General features: G+C 44.1%; 1 protein-coding gene across 2 annotated transcripts in view; it reads right to left on the bottom strand.

Moving 5' to 3' along the window:
* NET1 (neuroepithelial cell transforming 1) overlaps positions 1 to 26,531 on the bottom strand; it is a 56,515-nt gene that overhangs the window by 28,528 nt on the left and 1,456 nt on the right. Inside the window, exon 1 of one of the 2 annotated variants that reach the window (XM_074828094.1) lies at positions 7,014 to 7,040. The exons of the other annotated variant lie outside the window; for it this stretch is intronic. Within the exon in view, the coding sequence (XP_074684195.1) occupies positions 7,014 to 7,021 (8 nt within the window). The 5' untranslated portion in view covers positions 7,022 to 7,040. Of the gene's footprint in view, positions 1 to 7,013; positions 7,041 to 26,531 lie in introns of those variants that run through there. 2 annotated transcript variants of the gene reach the window in all.

Genomic DNA, 26,531 nt, shown 5'->3' with positions numbered 1-26,531 from the left:
GTCTCCTGGGAACCTGCTTGATGGTATCTTCCAAAAGACAACCCACGGAGATGATCACACAGGTATTAGCCTCTCTACTGCTACTGCTCAATATTGAGACTACATAGCCACTGTTCTTTCACAAAAAGGAGAAATGATCACACATGAGAGGCACTAACTCGGAAACCTCAGCATTTTAAAACGAATTGTAGGGGTGGGGAGTACAATAGGATTATAGTTCAAAAATCTACAGACAGCTTTTTTTCCAGTTGTCCACAAGAGTTGGAGGGAAATTTCTCCATCTCAGACCCCATCATCTAAACTTTCTCCCTCAGTCACTCAGCTGCTGGGAGAAATGCAGCTGATCCCTCCCACAAAAGGCATGTCATATAGAAATATCTGCCCCAGTTAAAAAGTTCCCTTCAGTCCTCCAAACACCCAACACAGATCTTCTCTAACAACAGAGCCCATTATAGACTGGCTGTTCTTTCCTCCTCTTCAGTGGTCTAGTAAGAGGACTCAATCAAGAGAAGAGGGCAAGGTACAAATCAAAGTGCTTCTTCTCACATGCCACCAACATCAACAGGGTTCTGGGAGTAGGAATTCTCTTTTTTGTTCTAGATCTTGGTATCACAGACATTTCCTGACCATGTTTTGTTAACAGGAATGAGCCTTTTGCGGTGTAAAGACATCTTACTGATCCTCCTTCCTTTTCAAGTTTTTGGCCAAGGATGGGGGAGTTGAGATCTGCCAGGAACTGTCAGGAGTAGCAAATGGACAGATAGCAAGGGATGCAGACTCTTGTGCTAAGCAGAAAAAATACCTTTAGGAAAGTCATCTCAAAGCTTCATCACACCTCATCCTGGTGTCCCCTCTCTGGTCACTGCTTGCTAACTGAGCCTTGATGAGGTACCATTTAAGCAATGCTCATTGGGATGATTGCCTGCAGAACTGCTTGATTTGTTGCTCTGCCAGAGCCTGCAAAGCTCTTCCAAAGAACAGAGCCAAAGTTAGTCACCTGCATGACTACCACATGTATTACGTGCAAATGGATGACTCATGAGCACAGCGCTCGGATGGGCATCCCTTGCAAGGTCTGTCAAGAATCTGAAGACAGCGCTGGTGAATTAAAGGTCAGTGATGACCGTAAGAGCAATCCTGGAAGTTTTACCTAATGCATCTCACAAGACATGAAATAAAGCAGAGCTGCGTGATGGAGCACTGCGCTGTTGGTCATTGCTGAAAACACTGGATGATTAATTGAAACAAGTGCAGAGTGGCCTTGATGTAATGTTTTAGTACCTGAAGACAGCAGAATAAAGTATCATGCTGGTGCCAGCAGTTGGACGGACTGAATTGCTGTGTTTACTGCAAAGCTCTTCCAAGAGCCCAGCCCTGTTGTAGGGTCATCCATAGATATCCCTGCTGTGTCACCCAAGACTAAAGTTGTATTCAGTCACTTCCCTGAAAAAGATTTTTCTTGATAGACTGTCTCCAGCATAATTTTCTTGTTTAAGACAGGATGAGCAGATACAGACTCTTTCCTTATCTTACCAGGCTCAAGACAAGCAGAAAGTGTTAATTATAGCTGGCTGATTCATGTAACTTTGAAACCTATTTCAAAGTGATTAAGAACTTCAGGGTTACGAAGATGATTACGTGAACACACAAAAATAATTTTCGAAACGTAAAATGTTGCGGCAACACGCTGGCAAAGCAAATCTCTCCAAACTAAGAGCAGGGGAAGGGCAGTCTTGTTGAGACTATACAGAAAGAACAAACACTTCTGTTTTGGTACCCTCTGTTTGCTTCAAGAAATGAATGTTCCAGGCTGCTTACCAGCAAATGATGATACCGCCAGTCTTGCCAAGAGTAAATCTTTCCAGAGCCTGTTAAAACAGAGATTGCCATGCTGATGGTCTATAGAGAGATTAGCTATGAAATCTTTTTTAACCTTAAAAGAGGACCTGTCATTTGTGTTTTCAAGTTGGCCTGCAAACAGGTTTAGAAAACCAGCTACCAACATCGAGAGAGGCAGGGGAAGTCCTAAACACAAAACCTGTTTGGCAACATAGCAGAGGAGGAGATGGGGCCCCAATAATCTTAATAGAGGAAGTTTAGGCAATTTAGTAGATAACATATTGATAAAGGTGAGTGGGCAGACTCAATTGTTTCACATTGAAACCAGACTAAGGAAACGGTCATTGTTCACTGCCTTCCTTGAATAAACATCAGGATCCTCTCGCCAGCACAGGACGGTATGGATGAAGCAATGGCAGTGAGCACTTGGCCAAACTTGTCCTCAGAATTTAATTTCAAGGTTGATGATTCCTTTCAGAGTTGGACACAGTTTGAAGTTCAGAAGGGAAGGGTAAACAGCAGTGAAAAAACACACCTAATCTTAATTTATCAAAAAGCAAATGTTTCTGTCAAACACTGCGTTGCTTCTTAAGGGTTTTTTTCTGTTGACTTTTTCTTTTTTTTTTTTGAGGAAAGAGGGGAAAAAAGTAATAAATAAGATTTTGTGGTCAACAAAAATCCAAAAGACATCACAAAGGGCGTGCTAGAATAGATTCCCATTAGTCAGACTAGAGGCTAAAGCACAGAAGAGCTTCACTCATCAGGTTAGAGCAAGTTCCCATTAATGTTATTTGAAACATTTTTCTCCCTTTTTACTGTAAATCTGCACCGCCTAGTCAGCATCATTCGACAGTCTGTACTCTTTTTTTACTTATTTTTGATGACTTACCCAGGAAACTGCAGAAATGCTTTGATCTGGCAGTTCTCTTAACTTTTTTAAAGTTCCAAAATACATTCTTCAGACTGGGCAGCAATTCTGTGTTTCCTTCCCTTCTGACTTCCAACACCCTTTTTTTTTTGTTTTCAGAGCAAGCTGTTCTTAAATATAAACCACTTGCACCAGCTAAGTACTAAGATGGTGAATATTACAGCAACATGAACAGATTAAAAGTCTCTCCCCAAATGAGCAAGCCACACTGGTGAATCCTGTTTTGAATGACAAGAATAGAAAAGCTCTACAAAGAGTCTTTTGAATTTTAATTTAAAGCTTTTCTGCGGGGGGGGAAGAGCCTCTGGATTTCCAACTTACTATAGTTAATATTTCCACTTCCAACAATATCCAGAGGCCTTGGCCAGTGTAAGAGGCCTCCCAAGCAATGTGCAAACAAACTCTGACTAAGGGCACTTAGAGCAGCGCTTGTCAGGGTTCCTTATCTTAAAAAGCTCCAGGGTAAAAGCCTTACTTGAAGAAAAAAAAAAAAAAATCTATTGACAGACATTTTAAATATCTAAAAGCAAGACAGAAGAACTCAGTACTTCAGTGGCCAAGAAGAAAATGGTGTGGGTGAACTCCACATGGAGTTCAAGTTTGCAGACTACTTCTCCGTCATTAATGCTACCTCATTAGTGCTATCGCTGCCAGTAGCGCACAAAAGGAAGCGGGATACTTACAGCCGTAATTATATAGAGAGCAAAAGAATGATGGGTTGCTCTCTGGAAATGTGGTTTAGAAAGCTGCAATAACTTTCTGGCAGCAGCATCATCATGGTTTGCAACACTGGTGCAATTAGTAATTCTAGCAGTCTCAGCTTTGAAATAGCAAAGCCATGAAAACCCAGGGCAGTGGAGTTAAACAGCAATCAAAAACACTTCAATCCATCTACCACTTGGACAGGGCCGAGCAGTGCTACTGCTGAGCTGAGGACTTCTTGTACTTTTCAGACACTCTGGAATAGCCATTATGTTGTTCTTTTATGTTGGAACAACCTCTGCTTCTAAAAGGAAGCGCCTTCAGACACTCTGGGCAGGTTTAAATTATACAAAGAACATTACATTTTTGTTTAAATAGTTTTATGAAGTTCAGCGCAGACCAAACGGGAAGAGTGATTTTCCATTTTAGAAGTGTTTGCTCCTCACAGGTACTGGTGGAATATTAGAGCTATTTGTCTGAAGAAGCAATCAGCAGCAGCACTGAACACGAGCAGATAAGCCCCAAGGAGATTAAACATGCGCTGATATCCTTAAATAATCACACGTCTGACCTCACCAGAGCTGCACATTAACAGTCTCTCCACAGCCAACAGAGCAACATCGAGTTTCATCTGAGGATTGAAGTGATATCTTTTCACCACAGACTTCCCTTATGACCCAAGCATCTTCCTTCCACTTCGCCTTCACACTTCCCTCCCCAACTGGGTATCTGCTCCAAGCTAAATTCAGTAAACGCTAAACTCCCAGCGCTGTTGCTAAGGCTGGCAGCCAGACCTTTCTGTAAGAGAAAGAGAAGGTCTTTTCAGGAGCACGTGGTCAAGTCTCCTCTCTTCCCCACCCCGATCCCTTTCCAACTGTTACTTCCAACGTTTATGCTTAGCACACAGTGGCATTTTTCAAAGGCTTCTGGTGGAATGACGCACTGCAGCACACCGTCAACTGAGCACTGAAACGAAACATAACAATAGCCTTTTGTGAAGATTATTTGTAAGAGTACAGTTTCACAGTGATGTAGTTTACAACATGACTGTGCAAACATCTGCGCTGGCCAAGACGTAGCAAACATAAGCCTGGGTAGGAAAACCTTTGGTCTGCTTTGCTCATGAGCTGGTCTGCTGAGACAACTCTCTGCAGCTGCACAGACCGTCTTCAGCTGCCATCATGGCCTAAGGTTGCCCCTAAACACACATGAAAACATGGCAAGGAGGTGATGGCAACAGTGGGAACATCCCAGAGAACCTAGAGAATACTAGAATGGTTTGGGTTGGAAAGGACCTTAGAGATCATCCAGTCCCAAGCCCCCTGCCCTGGGCAGGGACACCTTCCACTAGCCCAGGTTGCCCAAAGCCCCGTCCAACCTGGCCTTGAACCCTTCCAGGGAGGGGGCAGCCACAGCTTCTCTGGGCAACCTGTGCCAGGGCCTCACCCCCCTCACAGGGAACAATTTCTTCCTTAGATCTAACCTAAATCTCCCCTCTTTCCGTTTAAAACTGTTCCCCTTTGTCCTATCCCTACCCCCCTGATGATGAGTCCCTCCCCCCTTTCCTGTAGCCCCTTTCAGTCCTGGGAGGCCGCTCTAAGGTCTCCCCAGAGCCTTCTCTTCTCCAGCTGAACCCCCCCAACTCTCTCAACCTGTCCTCACAGGGGGGTGCTCCAGCCCCCCGAGCATCTTCGTGGCCTCCTCTGGCCCTGCTCGAGCAGGTCCGTGTCCTTCTGCTGTTGGTGCCCCCAGAGCGGACCCAGCACTGCAGGGGGGTCTCCCAAGAGCAGAGCAGAGGGGGAGAATCCCCCCCCTCGCCCTGCTGCCCACACTGCTCTGGGTGCAGCCCAGCACACGGGTGGCTTTCTGGGCTGTGAGCACATGTTGCTGGCTCATGTTCAGTCTTCCACCCACCAACCCCCCCAAGTCCTTCTCCTTGGGTCTGCTCTCCATCCTCTCCTTGCCCAGCCTGGATCTGTGCTTGGGATTACCTCGACCCACGGGCAGGACCTTGCCCTTGGCCTTGTTGAACTCCATGAGGTTTGCACGTCCCACCTCTCCAGCCTGTCCTGGTCCCTCTGGATGGATCCCTTCCCTCCAGCGTGTCACTGCACCACACAGCTTGGTGCCATCAGTGAACTTGCTGAGGGTGCCTCAATCCCACTGTCCACGTCTCCAACAAAGACATTCAACAGCGCCGGTCCCAACCCCTGAGGACACCACTCATCACCACTCTCCACTTGGACATGGAGCCATTGACCACAACTCTTTGAGTGCAACCATCCAGCCAATTCCTTATTCCCTGAGTGCTCCATCCGTCAAATCCATGTCTCCCCAATTTAGAGACAAGGATGTCATATGGGACTGTCAAATGCTTTGCACAAGTCCAGGTAGATGACATCAGTTGCTCTTCCCTTATCCACCAACACTGTAACCCTGTTGTTGAAGGCCACCAGATCTGTCAGGCATGATTTGACGTTCATGAAGCCATGTTGGCTGTCACCAATCACCTCCTCATTATCCACAGTTACCTCACAACCTGTGGATGTATCTCATCAGGTCCCATGGACTTGTGCACCTTCAGGTTCCTTAGATGGTCTCAAACCTGATGATCTCCACGGTGGGCGGTTCTTCATTCTCCCAGTCCCTGCCTTTGCCTTCTGCAACTTGGGCACTGCAGCTGGAGCACTTTCCGGTGAAGACTGAGGCAAAAAAGTTGTTGAGTACCTCAGCCTTCTCCATGTCCCAGGTAACCAGATCTCCTGTTTCCTTCTGGAGAAGGTCCACACTTTCCTTTTATCACCAACATACTATTGAAGCTTTTCTTGTTGCCCTTGACATCCCCAGCCAGATTTAATTCTATCAGGGCTTTAGCTTTCCTAACCTGACCCCTGACCATTCGGACAATTTTTCTGTGTTCTTCCCAGGCTACCTGTCCTTGCTTCTACCCTCTGTAGGCTTCTGTTTTGTGTCGGAGCTTGTCCAGGAGCTCCTTGTTCATCCATGCAGCCTCCTGGCGTTTTTGCCTGACTTCCTCTTTGTCAGAAAACATCACTCGTGAGCTGGGAGGAGGTGATCCTTGAGTATTAACCAGCTTTCTTGGGCGCCTCTTCCCTCCAGGGCTTTATCCCATGGTGCTCTGCCAAGCAGATCCCTGAAGAGGCCAAAGTCTGCTCTCCCAAAGTCCAGGGTAGTGAGTTTGCTGTGCACCCTCCTCACTGCCCTAAGGATCTTGAGCTCCATGGTCCCTGCAGCCAAGGCTGCCCTTGAGCTTCACACTCCCCACCAGCCCCTCCTTGTTGACGAGAACTACACTGCGGAGGAAACAAAGGAAACCTGGATGCCTCAGGGGGTCTGTAAGTCCAGGCCATGCCCTAGTTGTGATGACAAACATCACTACCCACGGGTGATGTGAAACTGTGGTGCTCCAGAAGTACGATCCCTCTTACAGGGCACAGGAGGGAGCTGGTGCCCCTACAGACTCATCAGCATTAACGTCTGCATGCCAGTGACAGCCCAGAGTGTTGCCCAGCTGTTCCCTCACCTGGGCATTTGCCCTTGCCTCCATCCATGCTTTGCTTTGGAAGATAGCAAGAGCAGGTTCTCCTCCACACAGCCTTGTGGCACGCAGGGGCAGAGCTCCAGTTTTGCGAGCAGGTATTCTTGCCTGCAAGCACATAAGTGAGGATTATGGCAATAGTCCATCACTAGAAAGAGAAAAACTTTATTCCTCTTAATAAAGAGAAAAATGAAAGCTGCTGACAGAACTAACATCTTCTGATACATGATTAAGCACATGCTGCGTGTAGTAATTCTGCCCACTTCACAGAGCTATTTGTACTCTCATTTCCAGAGATATGATGTAAATGCTGAAGCAGAGGGGGGAGGAGGACTGTAGGGAGAAGCAGTGCAGCTGCTGACAAAATATTTTGCTTGTCAGCAGCCGTGCAAGCGCTCTCATTGCTGCAGGATCATCTCTGGCAGAGGAGCACAGCTCCCTGCGCCAGAGCTAACGCACCCCCAGCTCTTGAGCTGCTGAGTTTCGCGCATCAGGCCCTTGTCAATCAGGTCTGTCGGGCCACGCACGACTTCTCACATGAATGATGAGCTAGAAGATAATCCTAACAATTAAAAACCAGGAACAGAAATAAAACCACACCAACACCACATGCCAAACCTCGGCTCCCCTTTTCCTACTGAGTGTGTAGCCAGACCAGGGCTCATCTCATCTGTCAGCCCCCTGACGGGGAGGCAGTTGTCCAGGCTCCCCTGTCACTCCTGGAGAGAGGCTGACACCTCCAGCCAGGCATTTTAAGCTGGCTTGGCTATGCCCTCGAGGCGCCTCTCTTTCTGCATCGGCTATAAAGGAACCTTGTGTGCGGCTCAGATTTAAGCAATCAGCTTTTAGGTGACCAAAGTTAGGTGAAATTAATCTTCCATGCAATGCTTAGGAGATCCCAGCTGACAAAATTTCTAGTTAGAGCTCAGACGCAATATTCATAAATACATTTTTGACTCACTTGATCATGTCATCCTAGCTGTACAGTTGATAGCAGGTACCTCTAAAGGCTTAGAGAAATCTTTAGTCAGGCTTTATTCTAAATAGTTCACATCCTCTTCAGCAATTTTGGTCCCAAGGTCAGAAATGAGCTATGCTCCAGAGAAACCACCAACATTTAAAAAGCCCCTTATTTCTTAATGCAGAGATGTTAAACTTAATGTGACCAGGTGATAATGCACAAGCACAAAAAATGCCACGAATAAACGTTTAAGTATCTGGACTGAATTCAAGGAGGAAAGAGAAAGGAAGCAAATGTTGTAAATAACAGCCAAGCTTACAGGAAAGCACTGTCTCATAGAGACTAGACTTGAAGATAAGGCCCCCTTCAGTGTTTTTATGTACCAGAGTGAAGGCCACTGCCTCTGGGTGCTTTAATGAACCACTGACCCTTTCAGATTAACTTTACTTTACTTTTTTTTAATTCCCACAAAACCAGACTCTTGAGGGCTCCAAGTGAACTTTAAACTTTTCAAACATTTCCAGGCAGGGAGCAAAAGGCTTCAAGTTCAGCTGAAACTACTTGTATTTAAACATCACTGTTTCCACTTAGTGTCACCCCCGTGAGCCCCTTCCCCTGCGATACCTATTTTGAACACTCTCGGGGGAGAGTGGTCGGGACAGAGGAATTCCAAGTGCCCAGAAGCCATGGGAGCGAGCTCTGCTGCCCGGCAGCCATGCCAGCTGAAGACGACTGTATTGGTTCAAATCCAGACAACTATTTTGAGTTCTTGTGGGAACCAAGCTTGATCCAATAAATATTAGAAGTTATCACAAGAGAACACTCAGGAAAACATACATTTCAGTGCTGACAAGCACAAACTTTTCTCTTTTTTAACTCAAAGCAGCTATGCAAACAGTCACTTCAGCTGTATGTTTTTCTTTTTTTATGCAAACTGTCACTGCAGCCCCTGGTATGAATGCAGTTATGCCAGCTGTAGGGCTCAAGGGCTGGAACAGCAACTTAACATGGTGTTACAAGTTACTACTGACCAGCTGAACCACTATAAGAGTCCATGGGCATCTTTGCAACTGGCAGCAAGTGTGAGAAAGTCTGAGCAAGAGTTCAGTTAGGTTTGTGCTCAGTGAAGGACAATCATAACATCACAGAATCATTCAGGTTGGAAAAGACCCTTGCGATCATTGAGTCCAACCATCAGCCCTACTCTACGAAGTTCTCCCCTACCACCACATCCCCCAACATCTCATCTGCTGAGGCTGAACACATGCACAAAAAAGGTTATTAAACAGCTGAAATGTGGTTGCTTGCTTGTACTAGCATAGCTTTTTCCTATTATACAGGACTATACTGCAGTTCAAGGCTCTCTTAAAACTGGAGGAGGTGGGGGATTTGTAACAGCGGTGGTACTGCCACGTGTGTATTTAAAGGAAGCCATCTTGCCCTTTGCTATAGCACCAGTGTGAGGACTCATCAGCACTAGAATAATGTGCTTGTAATTACTTATGATTCATAACAAAAACAAACCAAGCCACAGGATGGCTTTGGCTTGAAATAATCTAAGCCAGCATTTTTCCTACTGCTCAAGGCAGTTCTGCAGAAGCCATAAAATACAGTGTGACTGGGGTGGGGGCAGGTCACATCCCTTTTCCTGCCCATTTTGGTGGAGGAGAGGCTTTCCTGGCCACAGCCCCACCAGGAACACCCCAGGTAAACAACTGATCGGCAGGACTCCTTGCCAAAAGCTGCCCTGGATCCAAGGTCCACATGGGATCAAGACGAGACTAGACAAAACCTTGGAAGAGATTTACTGGGGGCTACTAAGCAGACAGCTTGAAAACTGGTAGAAACCGAGATGGTACAAGAGAAAGGAGCATCATAAATGTCAGCCTTGTTCTTTCTTAGCACCCAAATCATCATTGGAAACAGCACATTGGGTCAGAGGGACCCTTGTTCTGAACAAGCTCTTATGTTCTTAGGAAAGTTCACCTCCCTCTCATCTTTGGCAGGGCTATAAAAAGATGCCCTGCATTGCTTTGCAGGCTGAAGGAGATTAGCACTTATCCCACGCAGGAAAAAAGAAACAGGGGCAGGGTTAGATTTGGGCAGAGAAGAGTAAGCCAGCAGAAGCAGTCTAGGAACTATGGATAAAAAAATGGAATCACAGGAAAAACAGAAAAGGAGACAAGAGAAAAAAAATAATCAGAAAATACCAAGGACTAAGGAGCTGGGCAGGAAATGGCTACAGGGTGGAGCTGTATAAATGTAATGTCTATACAATTTAAGGGTAATATCGGAAGAGAAACAGGCCTTAGTAGGTGGGTGGTAAGGCAGCACTGAGTGACTTCATATTTTAAATATTTAAACATTACAAGGACTTGAAGGTGTACTTTGCTCTTACAAAAGAGATTGTTTAATGCTTTTACTTTCTGAAGGCACAGTCCCTTTCATTCTTTTCTTACCAAATGTAAAAATAAGTAAACACATTTAGTGCTGATATCCCAGGCAGCTCTGCAAGCCAGTAACAAATCAACCTGTGCTAAGTTGACATAGGCCAGTAACCACTCCAGGAGAACTCATTTTCTCAAACAGGGTTTGCACTGTTTTATTAAATTCATTTAAGGCACTTTAGTGCACCTTCTGCGCTTAGGCAAGATAACCGTTTCCTTTCACAGCGACTACCTTTTTTCACACTATTTTAACCTTGAACTACTTCTTTTCTTTTGTGAGTTTGGAGGCTTCACATTCCTCGATGGTTCCCTTTTCATGCAACATTGCAGCCTTGCCCTTTCTGTGAGAGCTTCAGTATTTGGTCCCAACTGAAGCTGGTCCAAATGGTTGGTACCCGTGTCTGACCTAAGTTTGCAGTCACAGAACCCCAACCTAAAACCACATCGGTGTTTCTCAGTCCTCCCTGCCTCCATGTCCATCTGTAGGTGTTTAGGACATATCTCATGATGCTTCCTCCTGAGTCCCTCCACTCTCTCGTGCTGGTGGGAAAGGTTTAGAGGAATATCAGCTCTCAAATGATTTGGTTCAAGCCCTAGATGACAATTACCAGTTTGAGATACCTTCCATTCTCCTAATCTGGCCAATTTAGCTCAGTTTGCACATGGATGGTGGTAGAAATCAAGTTAGACCTCAGGCTAGAAGCCAAATTTTCTTTATGGGGGTGACAGTCTCAGATGTTATTTGGCTATCTGACCATATAGGTTTTAAAGGCAGTAGCAGATAAGGAACAGACTAAAGAAAGCCCTGCAAGGGGAGGAAAAGAGCTTGAAACTCAGACAAAACAATACAGATGAAGGATTAAGAAATCAGAGAAAATGTAGTTACTGCAGTAGACAAGGAACTGCTGCCTCCAGGGATAATTTTATGGAGGCTGGCAGGGAAAGGCAGCTGCTTGGGGGCCAAGGAAGACATATGAGCTAGCATGATGAGAAAGGGAGGAGAGTTCAGACAGAGTCTCTAATCTCTTTCCATGGGAGAAGTATAAATACACCTGAAGTCTGTTTCAAGTTTTAAACAGAGAGCAATAATGAAGTTTTAATAAAAGCGTTATAGGCATTTCCAGTTATTACAACAAACAAACATACCACCCACACAGAAAATAAATCTCACAGTGCAAGGGGAAAAAAGCACCTCTCTAGAAAGAGTGTACAATCTTTAGAGAAGAGAAAGTCTGCTAGACTTGTCCACAGGAAACCCATTATTAAAACTCACTCAGCTCAACCAGTGGTTACTCATGTTCAAGAGAACATTCTTGGAGAGCTAGTACAAAGATTACTCCGTCTCTTCTAAAGATTATCCCGATGCAATTCTTTACACAAAGAAAATCGATTTAGGTTCCAGAACAATCTCAAATCTGCCCCCTTACGTGTATGAATTAGTATTGCAACAGCCCCACTACATGCAACAACAAAACACAGTACGCTCAATGCAGAGAGATAATCACTAACAAATCAAAATGAATGTCAAAAACTGAGTGGGAGATACATTAGTCAGCTGAAATAACGAGCAGCAACACAAAACGTTACATATGTAAACCTGGTTCAGAAAACATGGCTTGATACAATGATAAGGACTATTGCATTGACAAGATTGCGTATCTCAACACTTCACCTATTACAGAGAGCAACTTTCTTTCCCAACTGTTGATACAGCACAAGCTAAAACACCAACTCATTTTACTGATATAAACCACCTTAGGGAAGGGGACGTGACACCAACAGCAGCTGGCAGCCTTCTAGGCAGGCAAGCCAGAGGCCAGGCTGTGTTGCGGTTAATAGACATTTTGCTGAAAGTCAGCACTTCTGCATCGGTCTCGGTCTGTCCTTAACTGCTGAGTTTCAAAGCTGACCCCTCTGTAAAATAGTGTTATAACAAAGTCAGCTGCTCGGGCCCACTGCTTCGAAAGATCACTGTACAAAGTGCAAAGTTACCATGAAACTAATGGCAATGTCACTTGTGAAGGACTTTGAGTACAGGCCAGTAATTAGTTCATGCTTTGTAGTGCTCTGGGTGATATTTTCCAACCAGTTTAAGGGACTCAGGAACACAAGTGGCATTAAAAAAAAAGTTGCCTGTGGTAATTAAACCACTTAGGCTCACTGGAAAACCTTACATCTAGAGGTTTAAACTAAGCCAAGCGCTGTAACTGACTCTTCTCACTGAGCAAGATATGGATGCAGTTACAAAGTCTTAAGACCTTCACGTGTGCGGGGGAGGGAAATCAGCTTAATTGTAACTTTATGCAATAGGCTTTTGTGGTCTCTCTGATGTCAAAGACTAACATAATCTGGGTTCTCAGAAATAAATCTGGAACCACCCAGACAATTTTGCAGAAGAGCTTTTAAGTGAAGACACAGGTGATGAACGCTCCCAGCCCTGCTGCTTGCCTCCTCCAGCCCACCCATGTGATGAGAGCCCAGGGCGTCCAGGACGCCTTCACGTGTGGTTCCCTACTTGCTTTTCTTCCCCCAGGTCACCTTTGAGCTGAGTTTAAATGGTTTAGGAAAAGGACATGGTCAGGGAGTATGTCGTGGAAGAATATTAATTCAGTGTGGGAAAGGAAAAAAAGTCAGCCAGTAGTATTCGAGAAATTATTTCCTTTCATCCTGGGTGGGGAAGCACTATCCCTTTGACTCAGTAAAAATAAATGAATCCTAAATGTAGCCTAACCAGGCAATTTATTGTAAATAATAAGCTGAAAGTCTGAGTGAAAGGAGGAAAAGATCTGTTTCCCAATCCGGTGGTGACACCTAGAGGAAGAGGATTTCATTGCGTGCTTCGCAGCTCCTGAAGGGACAGAAAAAGAAATTATAAAGCTTTGCTTAAGCCAGCATTAGCAGTGGCTCTGGAGTCCCTTATTCCATACTTTGTAGTTCCCTGTGTGTGCTCCAGCACAGGAGAACACAGCGAGAAGAAAGTTCCTGGTGGTAACAGCGCTCCAGAAAGACACGAGAAAAAGATGGAGGAGAAAAGGGAGAAGTGTGAGCCTTTTCCAAATGGCACTGGACAGTCTCTGCCTTCCTAAGAACTCCCCTGCAGCAGCTTCTGCTGCCCAGCCACCCCACACACCGTAGGAAGAGCAAAAGTATTTTGCACAGAAGCATCAGCAGGATGCAAATCATGCTCAGTCACCTCTGGGATCATAGCCCAGGAGTGCCCAGGCCCCCAAAGGCAGGTAAGCTCTTCCCTAATAGACCTTACCTCCATTCCCCAGACTCAAGGACTTGATCTCTGCATGTCTGTCTGGTTGGTTTTTTTTGTTTGTGTTTTTTTTTTTTTGTTTTTGGTTTTTTTTTTTTTTAACTTTTCTCTCTCAACTTTGCACATCATGAATGAACTGTTACACCTCAACCGTGGAGGTGGGGAGAAAAAGACATCAGAGAGTCCAAGCACAAGCCAGCTCCATAGGAAACCAGTCTGCATTATTGTCTGTCCTTGGGACTGCTTGCTAAAACATGCAGGAAACTTTGGCTGAAGTTGTTCCTACTCCTCCACATAAGGTGTGGCCCACCTGGATTTGCAATTCTAACTACATTATTGGCTTTTTGCCTTTTTTGTTGTTGTTGAAGACTGCATTTTCGTTGGCTTCACCAAAATAAAGATTAAGAATAAAGGTGAGCAGTGAACCGTCCAAATGGAGCAGGGATGGTGCTTGTAGCACAAAGTCTGTAAGAGCGTGACCGCACAGATACACTTTCCACCCCTTTTCTGGGTGTAAAGGCTTCTGTTGCAGAACTTGTTGACAAGCACGGGGAACAAAGAAATCGCCTTGTCCATCTGGGATCCATCCAAACATCTGACAGGTCTGAAATAATCTGTGCCTTTTTCCTCCCTGTTAAGACTACTGGGAGGGCCTCTGTCCTTGCTTTAATTTCTGGGAAGACTTCAAAGTAACCCTGAATAAAATTGCCTGAGGAGGGCAAGACACCAGGAAGTCAAGGTCTGTGATCAAGCCTGCCTTCCTGTCCATTTGCAGGTAAAGTTGAAGGTTTGGTCAGATAATTACTTACAATTATGTCAGCACATTTAATAAGGTATTTCCCCTCTCACCAGGATGTGGTAACTGTGGGACCACCAAGTCTACGGCACCGCAGAGTTAAACAGATTTGCTGGCAACCCATAAGTTCAGGTGCAGAGAAACTGAAGAATTATTTATATTTCTCACAGCAAAAGGATAAGGTACCCTAGCTGAAGCAACGAATCTGCAAATTTTAAACAGTTAAAAGAACAAGGTATATATTTAGGCATGTGAATCCTACATGAAACTCCAGCTGCTTTCCAGGGACTGCCCTGGAGAGTATAAAAGCTGGGAAAAGCAAGGAAGATGTGCAGCTAGGAGGACAAACTTAAAGACCATTTAAAATCCTATTTGGAAGCAAGTCACAAACCTTCACCTGCCATTTTCTCCAGCTCACTGGTATGTTAATAGCATGACATGGTTTAGTTTTGAAGATTAATCTAATTCCTAAGCTCAGGCCTGCAGCCTTTGTGTTCAGGGCTTGTCAGGAGGTGACAAAGTCACGCTTGAATGGGATGCTGCCCATGCGTGGCTGTGAAGACATGCAGAAGGTAAAGCAGCAGTTGTCCACTGAGGACACGCTCCTGCCACATTTACTGAATGCCCAGGTCTCCATGGCATTCCACTGCAGGAAGCATTTTTCCCCATAAAATGCAAAGCAGAAATCCCTCAGTGACAGCCATCCCCATCTCTGGAAGATGGCACATTGGCCAACTCGCTGTAGGACCTGCTCTTGCAAGACAACACTCATTTCAGGAAGACCCTAGGTGATACTACTTGTTTCCAAGCCAAATTCAAATTGAATGATCTATCTAGAGTCTTTTTCAGAAATCGGTGGATTCATTTTCCTAATCTGAAGTATTTTATATTTATATCCAGCTGCTAGTCTTGATTAGCAGATGAAGTAATTCCTGCATTCACTTACATTTGAGTTTTTTAGAAGACCCTTCAATTACAGCAGTAGAAGGCATCAGGGTACCAGCTTCACTGTTATGGACACCCACACTAAATACAAACCCACATTATACAAGAGACACTACCTTCAAGAAGAGCTTCGATGCAGACATGAATAAGCATTACTTCTGAGCAGAATTTTGAAATTTAAATAAGAATTCAGTGTATTAAAGAATTAATTAAAGAATTCAGTGTATTTAAATAAGAATTCAGTGTAAACATTCAGATGTTTACATCTTTTAAGTCTCAAAAAGCAGCCACACATTGCCAGTATAAAAGGAACACAAGTCCTCAAATTCCATTAGCTTCCCTGGGAATTGTCCATGTAGAGCTTAAGCACTGTCTAATCTTCAACTGATTTTCACTGGGGTAAAAGGCTTCTCCATCCTCATTAACTGATTTACCTCAGCAGTCTCAGGATCATCACCAGCTGTTTCCTCCCCACTTATAATTTATTTTTTAGGGAAACTTTCATATAATTGTTTTATTTCTCTCACCCTGTTGCTTCCCAGTGTTTGTTCATCTCTCACTATCATGTTCCTTTCTGGGAAGAGCTCTTCCTTCCGCATATTATTGTCAGGGCTGCCTTATCACTACTTTTCTTTCTCAGGCATTTCAAAACTTTCCCTTAAGTTTCATTGCTGCAGTGGCTTGACACTTACCAGAAACCCCATGTTTCCTGCTGTTTCTTCAGAGCAACACCACAGACGATAGCAGATTTAAAGCCGATGCAGAAATTAAAATATAAAATACACTGGCAGATCTGCCAGGAAAGGAAGAGCAGGGGGAAGGGAAAAAAAATAGAGAGAAGTCAACAAGTAACTTTAACCAACTAATAGCAGAGCTAGAAAACAAGCATGAATGGTAGGGATGAAGTTTTTCCAGTATCCAGAGAGGAAATCCTTGCAGGTCAGCCATGATGGGAAGTTTCCATGGCTGTCAGATTGACTGGCACTTGAAATGAAACCATTGTACAAAGCAGTCTAGGGTAAAATCCTGGAATACTATGGTAAAATCAGTGAATTTACTGGGAATTTCGCCATCTGTTTCAGTGAGATCAAATTTTCACCTATGCATTGCTTTGAATTCATAACAATGTTTTAGAAGAAAGGTGGTGCTGAAACACCCAACAAGAAAAGATTTGCAAGTAAGGAAACCAAATAGTAATGACAGCTTCTCAATACAACCAATGATTGTAAGAAATTGGGTGGTTCTAGGTCCATTCAAGACTTTTAGCTAAGATCTAAACTGTCTTTCACCAGCACGCCTCCCTCATTTATGTACTTTCAGTCATAAGCTCCCAAACTGTGCTTGCTTACTACCACAGACAGCAATATCCACTACAACTGCCAAAAGATACCCTTTTCATAGTTATCACCTCATACAATATATAAATATATTTTAAAATTGGTTACCCCCAACTGTCTTTCTCCAAGCCTCCAAAGATGAGCCCCTATTTCAGAATCCTTCATTGATAAAATCATGCTAATAAGTTTTTTAGTTAGTGCCTGTTCATTATCTTCCTACAGAAAGATTCACAGGTTAATCTGCAGCCACTGGACATGCACACTAAAATTTTCTGAACCATTTCTCCATACTTTTATTATATGTGAATCTAGACAACTGCTTATCATATTTCCATGTCCTAGATCAGCAAAGACTGAGTAAATCTTTCTTTTCAGGCAATAGAAGTTTACCTACAGCTTACCCTGAGTGCTTTTAAAAAAGATACTGATAACACAAAAGCCCTAATATTTTAGTAAGTTAAATTCAAGAAGAAAGTCACTCTTCCAAGTACATGAGGAAGGCAAAGTAGTATTTTGCATTTCTCTTGTGGTATTGTATTAAAAGAAACTTGTGTGAAGTGGAAGAGGAAGACAGCTTGGCAGATTTATTACTTCATAAGAGCTGAAGGGGACTTCAGTGCATGGCATCTGCTTTGACACTTCTGAAAAATGGTCTAAGGCATTTGCTCACATCCTTCTGCATGTAAACGGTTCCTGAAAATCGAGTCCAGAAGAAGAAACATTTTCAAATCCTGATGGGTTGGGTTTTACTTGGCATAACTTTGGCAAGACAAAGAGCTGCCCAGAAAATGGAAACCAAAAGAAATTACGCAAAAGTTTCCTAATACAAGAGAAATGGAAAGCCTTGACATCTGGTATGATGTCAAATGTGGGTACTGAGCATTTTGCTCAGTAGGAATAAGAACAATGTGAATACTTAAAGTACACAGCTCTGACATTTGGAAAGCTTGACCCAACGGTGGAAGTTGAAGACATCCCACAAGTTCTCTTGGTGAAAGAGCAGCACAGTCTCATTCTTCTCCCAGAGTTGCAAATGCACCTTCCTCAGCCTGTACAAGCTTCTCCTCTCTTCCTACCCCTTTATTTTCTCCATAGCCTTCCCTTTCACAAAGATACCTGGGCCTAGCCCTGCAGAGAGCTGCCACAGCACTGTTGCTTTCTCAAACCTACTCACATTTCCAACCCTCCTTTGCACAATATCACACATTAGAGCCTGTCCACGTGACAGGCAATTCTGCAGGTTAACAACAATTTTGCCCCTACTTGACATGCCCAGTGCTCTATTAAAACTCAGTCAAATACCAGCTCTGTGGAGAAGCAGATGAGCTTTGAGGCTGTCAGTTTTCCTCACCCCCTTCAGTAATTTGCTTAGTTAAGTTTATCAGAAGTAATTCTCCCTCCTTACATATTGACTACTGCCAGCCTAAGAGTGCTTGGAGATGTCTCTAGCAAGCTCAAGAGCAGCATGAGGCTTGTTGGCTACTACCTGGAAACCTGTGTGTGAGAATGAATGGCAGGTGATTTAATAATCAGAAGCCTTATACAGGTCTACCTGGGCAGGAGAAGATTTTTGGAAGCAGTCTTTGCATTTTTCATGTCTTTGATTTCAAAAAGAAAACAAAAACTTGTCAAGAAACTAATTTTCCCATTCTTTTCAATCTGAGCTCTTGAAAACACTGGCAGCAAAGCTGGGAGCTTAAACCCTTTCAAAGGGTTGACAAGCAATGGGAGCTGGTGGAATATTTTAATTTCAACAATTTCAAGGCTTCTGTGTGAAGCTAGGGCAGTCAGGGAAGCAGTTGCACCTTAGTCTGTGCTGTTTTTACATCCACATGGCATGACGGAAAGCACCAAAGCACCAGGATGCTGCTCTGAAGCGCTCTCTCCACATTCCCAGACAGTTAAGAGCTCAAGTTCTTACAACTCCTCTTTATCCAGTAGAGGTGTGAGTACAAGGTCAGTTATGTTTCTGGAGCTGAGGAGAAGATTAAGTAAATAAAACCAGGTCTTTTCTCCTTCACAACTCAAACTTTTCTTCCACCCATAGGCAGTTTTCATCTAAGCTCATTAGACCTGAGGACTAATGTGGTAGCAGCACACACGATAAACCTAGGCTGCCCCTCTGGCAGTGGAATACAAGTCAAGAGGCACGATAACTTTGGTATAACTTGGGCTTCACACTTAAGCATATATCAAAATCTTGTTCTGACAAAAATAAGTGTTTGTTGGGAATAGATGCAGCCTTTCCTGACAGCTAAACTCTGCTGCCTGTTTGGATATGCCTGATGTAACACTTCCCCTGACTTTAGCAAGTATGTAGGACAACAGTACAACTTCTTTGGCAAACCTCTCCAAAAATAATTTCCTAATCCTCCATATTAGCAACATTATTCTTCTCTGCACCCTCCAGCCCCACATGTATTTGCCTTCACACCACATGTCTTTGCTTTCATTTTAAGGCTCCTCGCAGGACATCCACTGATATCCTCAAAAAAGCCTGTGCCCACCACCTTTGCTTAGAAGAAAGGCTGCTAACTTTCTGCTCTTCTTGATTAGATGAACTCTGGTATTTCCCAGTGTAGTCTCAGACTACCTACCCTCTACAGTATCTAACAATCATTCTTCCATTCCTTCCAAATTCTCCTGTTCTTGTGCTCCCTTGCCTGCCTTTACCTGTTGTCTCTTGCATTACAGATGCAAGATCTGGTCCTTTGAGAAAGACCAACTTTATGGTGTTTCAGTTTCCTCTGATCACACAGGATATAGTCAAGACATGCAGAGTCTCCTCCTAAAATGAAGATAACCGAGGTAGATGCCTGGATAGTCTCTCACTTGCATGACTTCAGTAAAATGAATCTCCTCACTTGGAGTCAGATCAGCAGGACTCTAAGGATTAGCTGCTTTTTCTTGGCCTTTCCCTGCAAAAGCAGCAAGGCCCATTTCATAAAGCTCTTCTTCACATGCTAATCTTTGAGATCAACAGTGCCATTGATTTTTATCTCTTCTCTTTGCACAGCAGATTCCAGGAGATCAGCGATCATAATCAGCAGCTGTTAAACTTGTTCAAGGGATCTGGAAATATGTGTAGTCTGTAGTGACAGGGCACAAAGCAGACATTTTGTAGGCTCTGTTGCACTGTTGCTTGCAATTGCAGGAAACACCTCTATGCTCTATTCCTATCCAAGTAGGAGATTTAGGCATCAATATAATTTGTGATTTTGGAAAGAATATTTTGACACTCCACCTCACCAGGAGAGTGATACCAATCTCTGCTGCAAGTGCAGTTAAGTGCTTTGGTTTTTTTCTTAAGAACTACTGCAGCTACTCACAAGTAAAACATGGGGAAGAGTGAGGTCTTCTCCCCATCACACCGAACCATGTCATTGCTGTGGGCTTATCCCAACCTCTGCTTGATACCTAGGTCAGAAGCAAGCCCAGTCAGAAGAGACAGCTAGAGTTAAGAACATCCCTAACTGTAGAAAAGATACTTTCAGCACACACAAAGATGACTTCACTGGGTGCAAAAGCACTGAAGGGCTCATGTTTACAGGAGAGATGCTATCCTTATCTTTTGACTCACAGGACTGAAGTTAGCTAGGCTCAGCAGTAATATCCTGTCTTCATCTGCTGCAAGTTACTTATCTGAAGGGAGCATTCTGCAAGGCATCTGTGATCAGCTTGCCCTGAAAATATTAATTGAAGCCGTAATAGCTAGGCTCAAGCAACTGGATGTTGAGAATAATGATTTGTGAGTGAAGATAATTATTTGGTAAGTGTAGCATGACTTCTGTTTTACAAGACAATAACAAGCAGGCTATCATCAGCATATAGTAATTAAGAGACTGGCGTTACCCACAATCAACATTCATGTAGAGGGCACAATCAACATTCACATAGAGTGCTGAAAGGTTTTAATAGGTTTTAATAACTGACTGGTGGCACTTGCCATATAAGTTGGGAAAGTAGCAGTCCATGGTTTAGAAAAAGCAAGTTCTGAGTGATTTTACAGGTCGGTCTGTCTTCCCCAACCCTCATCTCATCTTCCCGATGAGAAATTTCTGTTGTTTCCAACATCTCCAAGCACTGAGAAACACCAAGCTGCACTGGGAGCACACTGGGGGTGGAAGAGCATTCCCACAGGCACTACCAACATTTCCTAGAGATACTTGTTCAGAGGCCACTGGAAGTACATGAAGTATATACTTCAGCTTGGTTTATTAATTCTGCCTGTGTTTTAACACATTTTGCACATCCTGACAAAAAAACCTGGGAGCTATTCCAGCGCTGTGGAGCTGACTAGTCAGGTATGCTCACACCTCCTTTGTCCCTTGCAGAAAAACACCAGGTACAAGATAGTTCCCCCACACCAACCGTTGTTAGTAGATGTCCAGTAAGGTCAGGATTTCATTCCAGTTTGCTGGATTTTAATACTGGATTTTAATAAACCCTCTGACACTCAAAGTGTAGGGAAAGAGAAAGATGACAGTAAAATGGTACTAGCTATTTCACTGAAAGATAGTCTATAGAGGAAGAAAATAGCGTCACAAGATCACTGCTGTCAGTGTGAAGCCTCTCAGTTTTAGGGAGTTCTTGTGCAAAGCTGCTGAAACATTGTGGAATTCTTGTGCAGAGGACAGTCCAGGGGAAGCACAAATAACAAAGTACACAAGTGGGGTTTTAACCCTTAAAAACCCCAACCCCTTATTTGTTTTTTAGGAACGATTGTCAAAGTATCAGCATTCTCTTACAGTAACTTCAGGCCAAAATATGGATGCACAATTTAGGAGAGTACGGGTACTGCAGTATTACCCATCTCCCGTGCGCTTTGCGTTTGAGGCCTATGGAAGGACACCTGAAGTGGCTGCATATGAACCTCCTGTGCCTTGAACACATTCGGACACAGACACTCACAGCCTGCTTTTGGAATAAAAATCAGTGGTAATACAAGAGCCTCTAGACATTTTCTGAAAGCTACACTGTAGCTTCCAATTATGTCAAGTGATGTATTTTAATAGCTACCTACTTCAGTGGAGTAGAAGTTTCCATTTGTGCTAACTTTGATGTGATAATAGGAAGGAAAAGTGCATGTTTGCACTCTTCATTACTATTTTACCAGCCCAAGAAAGTCTGATGGAATATAGGCTTTAATCACAACGGAGATCAAGAGCAAACAAACATTCATTTCAGAAAAGCCATAATTAGGGAGAAGAAAGGAAAGGGAGAGCCATTACCATCAAAAACACTTGGCCTTCACAACAGAGTGTTAGGTCACTGGCTAACAAACAACTGACTTTAAATAGTTTAAATGTGTATAGTGAATAAATAAAAGCCAATTGAAGTGTTTACTGCAGATTGTGCAGAACAAGTGGGTGATCAGGGAAGATTTTAAAAAGCTTTTTTTTTTTTAATATGTAAACATATAATTCACAAAGGACTCTCTTCAAACCCATCCTTCTCCCATGTGGACAACCAGTTTCTTTGCTGCTGTTTCTGCTACAGAAACAAACCTCTTCTTGAGAAACCTCCTGCACAGGCCGCAGTGAAGGGTCTCACTTCACATTACACCTCTCCAGCGTGACCGCAGGCTGCCACCAGAAAAGGCCACTTTTCTCCTTTCCTCCCAGCCAGATCCCTGCAAACCTAATGCAGCAATCCCATAGCCATAAGGAAAGGTGGTTCAGCTGCTGATTAAGTGTAAAACTTTACTTTTTTTGGGTACAGGTTCAACAAAACCAACTACCCAGCTCACCCTGCAGCCACGCAGTGACTGGGACAGCTGCAAGTAAAGCAGCAGGAGCGGAGCTGGTTTGGGGAACCCAGACCCTACCTTTGGCAGCAGTTCACAGTTGCACCATCTGTGAGAAAACACAAAACCAGACTCTCAGCTCTTCCCCAACACCTGCTACTCTACCAAGCTCTTTTGTCAGCCTCATCTGTTGATCACACCAGACAGAAGCGGTTTGTCCTTGTTTTCTCAAGTCAACACCAATCAGCCTGCTTCAGACCACCTTTGCTCAGGGGCTTACCATGACACCACCCTTGCTTTCACAGCTTGACAACTGAGCATCTTTCCTACTTTCCACCCTAATGAGACCTACATAAAACCACTAGTTTCTTTTAATCCTTCCATACAAAGTCAGCCAGTTCATTGGATTAATCCCATTTGAATAACTACTGAGAACTGACGGTTACAATTAAAATATTTACAAGTACATGAATACATACAATCAACCATGACTCTCTTCCCTTCCCACTGCAGATAGCTTGTCTCAAAGTGACACAACACTGTCTCTTGTTCACAACTCCACTGTCTTTGCAAGGTCTGGGACTCAGGTGCTGAGCAAGTACCAACAGATCACAGAACAGGCACAACACCACACGCGCATCATAGGATCAGTGATTGAAAAGAGCTGTGGCTTTGTACTACCAAAGATGCAGGCACTCAAGAAGGGGGAGGATGAGGCAGGGCTTTAATTAGATGTGTGACTTGACAGCCCATCTCTATCCTCAGAAGCTCAGCACAGCAGTACTCCAACCTTGCACGATCACCTCTGGTGCTTCTGCAATATGAAAGCTCCAGTATGTATCTAGATATCAGAGAGAACAGTTGACTCTGGACAAAGATTAAAAAAAATTTTGTGAGCTCCAGGCTTGCCTGGAGTTGGAGGGTACCTGTCTCCTCCCGGTGGGGTGCTGGGCCATCCCAGCTGGAGGGAGCTCCAGAGCCAGCCTCCACACAGGCTCCTGCAGCTTGGCAAAAGATGTATGCAAGATGTAAGTCGGGGTTGGATAGCATGTCTGGGGCAGGAGAGAGGACTCACTGCTTTATTTATGTGTGTTACCTCCGAAGAGACAACATGCCCCTGAGCTCTCAGCTTCACCTGGATTCACCTTGAGACTAGATAAACTATGAGGTTGGGAACAAGATTACAGAGCAAACAAACCCCAAAACAAAGTTTCCCTTATCTGTCCCAGAAGCCTACCTACATTTTTTTGGTCATCTTCTAGTTGCCAGAGCTGGGGGGACAAGGTTCAGAGAAATACTCATCCAGCCACCAGTAATGCTGTCTGATTCTGGCTCAGAAACTAGCTGGCAACAGAGAATGTGTTCTTGCTAAACCCATTCCTCACTCCCCCCTTCAGGACTGCAGCTCTTTGGACACACTCTATAGATTCCTCTCCCTTTGTTCAGCAGAGCAATTACCTCATGTTTATACCTTAAACCTGATTCACATTGCTGTGCAAGAGCTACAGTGCTATTGCCAATGGGGGAAAGGGATGAACGGAAAATTAGATGTTAAAGCAGTCCTCAGATCAGAGCTATCAGGGGAAATACTCACTGTTCATGACTGTGTGAAGTCACTGTCTCTAGCATGCTATCAACTCTCTCCTCCCTTTTTAGATGCAACTCTGGGGTTAGGCAGACAAGAGGCTGACTACAAATACTCTGTCCAAACCACATCGCTTCACACCTCCCTGGCCACATACTCCACTTTTGGAAGTGTCAGGAATTCTCTAGCATCACAGAAGTGAAACTTGATGCTTCCAATGAAAGTCAAACTAATACTTAAGAAAACCTCACTGAAACAGCAGATTTGAGACTACTCAGGAATGTTGGAGCTATGAGAGACTAAGGGTGCAAAAGCAAAGCAGGGTCTGCAGGAAGACATGTCTAATAAAGGATATTACCTCGCCCTCAAACATTGCTGAATGTGTTTAGTGCATTCACAGAGTCTCTCAATCAGAGAGGCCTCAGGCCTGCAACTGGAGCTCCATTTCTGCCTGGACAGATATTTGACTAAAATCAGGCTGAAGGGCAGAGGACTCCTCCTCCAGGGTCAGATTACAGGGCTGGAGACAAAAACTTTTTCATGCATGTGTGCACACACTCAACAAGGTTAAGGCAAATTAACAGGGGTAGTGAGGTAATTTATCATGCATATGTTTAAACATATTTATGTTCTAGTGCAAAAGCGCTTGCTTAGGGAGTAGAGGCCTTTGCTTAAGTGCTCCATGTGGCTCTGCTGGAGGCCCAGCTGAATTCAACCCCCCAGCTTGTGGATTTTCTGTTAAGAGCAGCCCTGCACAAGAGGCTGGCAGTTCAGACCACAAACACACTGCAAACAGTTGGAACTCCTGCCTGTCCTAGCCCGCAACAGGTGGATAGATGCAGTCCCCATTAACAAGGGGAAAGTCACACACTAACCTATACCAGCCCATGCAAGGTTAGACTGGCTTAAAGCTCAGGAATTGAGTCCAGCAGCAGGACCACTCAAACATAAGACACAGATTTTGTGTATTTGGCTAAAGTGGTTTTTAAAAAAACCCCAAACCGCTTCCAGGTTGTGGTGTTTTGTTTGTTTGTTTGTTTAAAAAACAACAACATCCCTCTGTCCTAGTTTGCCACTTCCCCAACAGCTGAAGGGATTAAACAATTTAAATTCTGTTATTAGTGGTTTGAAGCAGGACAGTTGGCTCTGCATTACTAGGGTGGCAAAAACACAGCAAGCAGGTCAAATGATGCCAGTCAGTATTTGTGAGACCCCATCTGGATACTGGGTCCAGCTTTGGGCCTCTCAGTACAAGAAACAGCAACGTCTGGAGCATGCCCAGCCCAGGGCAAACAAGATGGTGTTGGGACTGGAGCATGGGATGAATGAAGAGACTGAGAGTGTGTTCACTCAGCCCGGGTGAAGGCAAAGGGGGATCTAACTACTGTCTACAACTATCTAAAAAGGGGGTAGAGAAAAGACAGAGATAGACCCTTCTTGAGCACGCACAGCAGAATGAAAAGAGGCAACAGGCACAAGCTGCAGCAAGGAAAATTCCCATTAGATAGAAGGAAAAATATTTTCCCCCACAATGGGTGTGATCAAACTCTGGAATAGGGACCCTGAGAGGTAAGAAAATCGCTGTCCTTGGAGGTTTCTGAAGCTTACCTGGCCAATGCTCTGAGCAACCTGACTTAAATTTGAAGTTGGCCTTGCTTTGAGCAGGTGTTGTACTGGAGACCTCCCAGAAGTCACTTCCAGTTAAACATTTCTATTACTCTGTGAACAAGCCTCAAGCCAGCAACTTCTTGAATTTCTCTATCTACATCACAAGATCACATCTAGGTGCCAAGCTGGCATCCTCTTGCTTGTGAGTCTCCAGATGAAGGTTTAATACATGCATGTCTTATCTGCATGAACTCCTTTCCCAGTTTTATCACAATTTCCCTGGGCCTCTCCACACAGACAAGCCTCACAAAGGAATGCACGACCATCCCAGAAACTGAGCCAGTGTGTTTCATCACCTCACCGAATCACTGAAACCTTCAATTATGCTATGCTTTTCAAGTGTGGTAATTAGGGAGCTACGATTTGATCCTCAGGATGATACTGCCGCATGCTTCTATGAAAACATTTATTTTTAAAAGTTCATTAAAATGTTCTGCCATCCAGATCACACAATGGTTACTAAGACCAGCGATTACAAAACCCAGGCTCATCGAAGTTTACCTTGCTTTCATTTAAGTCACCTAATAAAGAACATCCACTCCAGCCTGTGGGGAATTTCACCAGGTTTCAAAACAAGGGACTGCCCCAGTCACCTTCTTCCCACTCATTCCCATGGCACAAATTAAGCTGGAGGAAGAGCAGGAGCATCTCTCACCACTCCACCCCAAGCAGCTGCCAGGCTGGGATGCAAAGGGCTGCAATCCTCTATCAGGCACAAAGAACCCAGGCAGCAAGGAAAAGATCCTGATCACATCT

This window comes from Strix aluco, chromosome 5 (genome assembly GCF_031877795.1).
Source record: "Strix aluco isolate bStrAlu1 chromosome 5, bStrAlu1.hap1, whole genome shotgun sequence".
In the NCBI taxonomy this organism is placed as follows: Eukaryota; Metazoa; Chordata; class Aves; order Strigiformes; family Strigidae; genus Strix; species Strix aluco.
The sequence above is the reverse complement of the archived record's forward strand: the minus strand, read 5'-3'. Positions and strand labels throughout refer to the sequence as shown.